We start from the raw sequence: 5,419 nt of genomic DNA, 5'->3' as shown, positions 1-5,419 counted from the left end.
GGAAGGCGTATTTGCATAATCACCGCCCCCAAATGCTTACGTATATGAAAGTAAGCCAATAATGACGGTCGTATGATTTCGGGACTGTTGTTGATGGTTGTTGAAGTGGATGCAGTTATTATTAATATTAGTATTAGTATTATTAGTAATAGTAGTAGTAGTAGTAGAGTGTTAATAATTATAATAAATATAATTTATCAAAGCAACGTTTATCTCTTTGAAAAAAAAAAATACTTGTTTATATTATGTTAAGAAGACTAGTCTCGTCCAGGATAAGGGTGTATTAAGAGAAAAATGTTTAAAAGTAGCCTACTCCTAACTTAAACACATTTCGTCTCGTGGTAAACTGTTGCAGTCTTTGAATATTTCACGTTACAGGAATGAGAAGATACTGTTTTTGCCTAATCACAGAACTTCAAACGCTTCATATGTGCTTGAATTTGTTTTCATTTTTAATATAAGAGCGCCATCTAGCGATAGCAACTTTCAGTATTTTTTATCCTTTACATGAAGCATCAGCTATAGATGTGTTGTAATAAATAAAGGGGAGGCAGCTGCTATAGTTTTAACGCTGTTGTGCATCATTGCTGATCTACAACAAACTTACCTGTGTTTAGTTTTGTTGTTTTCTTGTCACGTGAATACTATCCATAATTTGCCCTTTTTAGACTTCCAGCAAGAATTGTGGTTTATCTCTCTAGTTTGTCAAATCAAAATTGTGAACATTTATTTTCAGTGTTTATTTATGTATTGATTGATTGTTTGTTTAATTGGTTGATTGTTTGAATGACTGACTGATTTATTGATTTTTATTTATTCATTTATTTTTCAACAACAACCTGCCCTGGCTGTGACCCTGGCTAAATCTGGCATATTTTAAATTGATTTTATGTGTTATTAATGTGTGTTGTCCCTGAAATTAACCTGTATTTATAAGCCTATATTAAGTCACTGACATATTGTACTTTATTGCCTTACCATATACACATTTAAAAACCTTTAAATTTTTTCTTCATATAAATATTTAAATAAATTATTGTAATCCCCACATTGTATCTTTTCAATTATCTAACCTCTAACATATAATACTTACATCATAGATCAAACCTCTGGGTGCCTTGCCCACTCCTTATCTCACTATTTCCTGTGGGATAAAGTAAATCTAACTTTTGTTTTCCTACTCGTCTCACTATTTAAACACATTAAGCTACTCTGTGAACATTTAAAAAATGAAGTTATAAACTGTTGCACTTGCCTTTGTATGCTGTAGTTTATACTCAGCCTACATTTTGTCAAACCAATTTAAATTAAAAAGAGAAAGATCATACCGTAGGTTTGGAATGAGAACTATTCTTTGACTATAGGAAAGTTTATAAAAAAAAAATTACATTTAATTAAATAAAATCACAAAATCACATGTCTGACTGCAAATGTTAATAACTAACTGTAATCAACATCATTTTCAGACAAAGTCTGAAATGTGTATGTTAATTATGTGTTTGTTGAGAGCCAACTGTGTGTTTGTGGAGAGCCACTGTATTGCGTCACAGATTTGATCCTTCTACTACAATACGTGGCATTCTGTAAGTCTGTCTCAACACAATCTCACACGCTGCACAAGGCAGATCTCAAACCAAACGAGACAGCCTCATTCTTAAGGTAACACACTTTTCCTTGAATAACTGATACATTTTTATGCATAGCAATATAGTGCTGACATAAGTATCAAAGTTCCTCATGTCAGAAAACAATGATTTCTTGCACAATGCTTAATTGCACTGATATTAATTGTACAATATGTCAAAACATTAAATGAGTGTAAGACCTTTGAAATAATAATAATAATTTTTAAAAAAAGGTATTCTTGTTCAGGTTTCTAATCAGAAAGGTTGAAAAGGATAATTGTTTCACAGATAACAGAAAAATATGGCGGGATCAAAACGTCTGAAGCTACATTGAAAATTCAGCTTTCAAAATCTAATTTAAATCTTGAAATTAGCAGTAAAAGCATTTTTAATGTTTGTGTAGCTCAACTGGTGGAGCATGACTAACAACCGGGGCAGTGGAAGTTGCTTTAGATAAATGCTTCTGTCAAATACATAACTGTTAATAAATTGATGGAAATGGAAATGTTCAGGGTTCTTAACCATTTCTTGATCTGTACAGATGATCAGATTGAATCACAAGATGCCCTCATTCTCAAATCACGCTGGATAAAGGAAATTAATCATGAAATTTTATATACAATTGAGGAACATGTCAAATTCTCAAATTCATGTTCATTTTTGATTCAACTTCTTACTCCAACAGTTTTGTTTATAATATAATCTTTAATGAAAACCAATTAAAAAAGGAAACGTAAAATAAAAATATTAAATTAAATTAAATTAAATTAAATTAAATTAAATTAAATTAAATTAAATTAAATTAAATTAAATTAAATTAAATTAAATTAAATTAAAAAGCAAATTCTTCAATTAAAAAAATAAAAATAACAATAACAATGTAGGAGTTACATTTGGCAGGCATCAAAGATCCCCGGTTAGGTACAAGTTGCATATTTGGTGTGCTCTCCTTTGCGCCAAAGAATGGACTGCCAGGCACTTAGCTTATCTCTCACCCATTCGTTCCTTGGAAAAAACTCTGTAAACGGTGAAACTGTTTCTTTCTCTTTTCCCATTGCAACTCCTATGGCAAATGCTGGTGCTGATATCAGAGAAACCAATGGAAAAGATACAAACAAATTGTAATGAGGTAGTAAATTCTAAATATTTTGTCCCTTGAAAATGACATCAATCGGGATTTTAATGGCATCCTGTCTACAGTTTAATGACATCCCGTGTGGCCTTTAGTGTCCTGAATAAAAGGATCTTTCTCTCTCTTGCTCTCTTTCTCTCTCTAAAAAGGATCCTAGAGGGCAGGGCCTAAAGTTTGAGTGCCCTCTCTCCCCATGTGCTCAGTTCCTCTACCTCTTAACCTCAGATGATGAGTGCCTCTTACTGAAGACCGACAGACTGTGAAGAACTCTACAGTATCTGGATCCAAGCTGCTACTTCTGTTCTTCTCACTCTCTCCTCCATTCATTTCTCATTCCTTCTCATCGAGAGGAGGTTCTTGAGGTGCCAGCCAAACCTGAGGGCCATCGGACCCCAAGAGGTAACCATGACAAACCCATGCATGGTGTTTTTGGAACTGCTAGGGATGCTGGTTGGGACGGGGGGCTGGTTTTGTTCACTGGCAGCCACCATCATGCCTCAGTGGTTGTCACTTTCTACTGAACTAATGGGAATGGAGAGCTACGAACAAGGGCTTTGGGAGGCTTGCGTGATTCAGGAGGTTGCTGGCACAGAGTGTCGCCCCTATGACACTATCCTAGGCCTCAAACCAGAGTTTATGCTGGCCCGTGTTCTGATGTGTGTTTCGGATGCCACATGTCTTCTCGGACTTCTCCTCGCCATCCCTTCCATGAGTCAGATCAATTGCTGTAAGAGTGAGGAGGGACAGAGGACCAAGCGAGGTTTGAAGATCACGGCTGGCGTGTTTTTATGCATCGCTGGATTGTTTGTGCTCTTTCCCATCTCCTACATTGCTCACGATATTGTTATTAAGTACTTTGATGAGTCCATACCTCACGTGGTGCCACGTTCAGAGTTCGGGGACGCGCTGTTCATCGGCTGGGCTGCAGGACTTCTTGATATTGTGGCAGCCGTGCTTTTTTTCACCTCTTGCTCTGAGTCAAGAGACAGTGAACGATATCTGGTGTATCACGATCAAAGGCAGCAGATCAGAACCATCGATGGTTCAAGAAAACACACTGAGTACGTTTGAGGTACATTTGTCGTGAAATTCCTATTAATGTTAATGGATCAGGAAAAAAAAATAGATTTTTTTTTCTTTTTCCATTTCTTTTTTTTCCTCTGAAAAATGTTTATACTTACATTCAGTGTATCAATCAATCAAACCCATGAAACAGGTAAAGCATTATCATGATGCATTTATCCTTCAGTATCTGAGTAGTCTATTTGATTATTTGTATTATCTGTAAAATGTCAATATTGAAAAGTTACCAATATGTTTTCAATTGCCTTAATAAAGATGTAGTGATTTTTTTGTTGCCATTTTGTGGATTATTGTGGAATTTTTATCAAAAATATTGTATGCCTTAATATACATAATATGTAAATTATATATACATATAACTAGTAAAGAAAAGGGTAAAGGTATGATTTTGGTCTTCTTTATTTTGTGTGCATTTCTAGAACTCAATGCCATCTGCAAAAGTAATACAAGGGGTGCTTCTCAATCAGAAGGATGTGTCCTGGTAAGGCTGCATATCTCGGATGCCACATCACCAAGCCAAAAATGATTTTGGAGATGAAGGCATTATGTTTTCTTTCTTTTTTTTGTAAAGGATTCACATAATGCACAACTATGCATAATGTACACTGGAAGACCACAGATGATTGTCATTCCATGTACTGCATTATTAGAAAGTCAGTTAATATAAAGTATTCTTCAATTTATAATTTGAATAGTATTTTTATGCTATGACCGTCTCATTGTAGCGTTTCAATTCTGAGCAGGACCGGACGGACACATCATCACAAGGATGCAGCCTTCCGCTTGAGAAAAGCCCATTGTTTGGGGATCACTGTTTGTAAACAGCTCCTGGAAATCAGCTGGTACTAACCCAGAATACTGTTTATTTTAGTAAGAAATAAAAGATGCTTATTTACACGTTATATTATGCACTATTTACATAAAGTGAAAAACATTCAGTGATATTATGAAGTTATGAAGCGATGGTTTTACTTTTAAGCAATGATTACTTTGAAATTTGCTCTTATTTGAGATATAGTTTATTGATATAATCTATTTTACTAGTGTTACAGTTATCAGACTATATTAAATTAAATAAGTTTTCATTATAAGTCTACAATAATAGAGATACATATAAACGTTACTTATAACAAAATAAGGCTGGTTAATTTATAGTAGTCTTGAGAGTTATGAATAAAAATATAAAAATTCCCCCATAGTCTCTGCTGCGTGTCCTCTGAGGAATGCCAAACAGTGCCGCCACCTCCTCTCCATCATTACTCTGATTTGACCAGGTTAGGAGCAGACAGGGCGCTCCTTTCCACGGAAATACTGCAGCAGGTAGGCCTACAGTCCCACCCCAGATAGAGCTCAACCAAATAATCACATCTCGACATGAAGATGACCCTGTCTTTTAGAAAACATTCAGTAAGATTGGAAAAGGTAGATCAATCAAAGCACATACACAGAAAACACACTTACACTTGTACATTTCTTAAGGCATGATGGAAATATGGTACATGGGCAAAACATTCTCAGACTTGAAGGCGCCACATAGATTGTACCCTGAACTTCCTGCGATGGATATTGATAGGGAAAA

The 5,419-nt window shown here is 35.1% G+C and overlaps 1 protein-coding gene across 2 annotated transcripts; it reads left to right on the top strand.

The window, feature by feature from the left end:
* Positions 1–1,568: 1,568 nt before the first annotated feature.
* On the top strand, positions 1,569–4,118 carry LOC109090266 (putative claudin-24). 2 transcript variants are annotated; one of them, XM_019104075.2, is made up of 2 exons: positions 1,569–1,659; positions 2,907–4,118. In XM_019104075.2, the coding sequence occupies exon 2, from the start codon at positions 3,163–3,165 to the stop codon at positions 3,826–3,828; it is 666 nt and encodes a 221-aa protein (XP_018959620.2). In that variant the 5' UTR covers positions 1,569–1,659; positions 2,907–3,162; the 3' UTR covers positions 3,829–4,118. The 2 variants fall into 2 exon arrangements, with proteins under 2 accessions (XP_018959620.2, XP_042614262.1); XM_042758328.1 differs by lacking the exon at positions 1,569–1,659 and adding an exon at positions 1,668–2,754.
* The last annotated feature ends 1,301 nt before the right edge of the window (positions 4,119–5,419 follow it).

Source organism: Cyprinus carpio, chromosome A6, assembly GCF_018340385.1.
Source record: "Cyprinus carpio isolate SPL01 chromosome A6, ASM1834038v1, whole genome shotgun sequence".
Taxonomy (NCBI): Eukaryota; Metazoa; Chordata; class Actinopteri; order Cypriniformes; family Cyprinidae; genus Cyprinus; species Cyprinus carpio.
Note: the sequence above shows the minus strand (reverse complement) of the source record. Positions and strands in the feature narration are given on the sequence as shown.

What these genes read in the sequence shown, in the direction of transcription:
- LOC109090266 (XM_019104075.2), top strand. Translation starts at nt 3,163, where the DNA reads ATGACAAACCCATGCATGGTGTTTTTGGAACTGCTAGGGATGCTGGTT.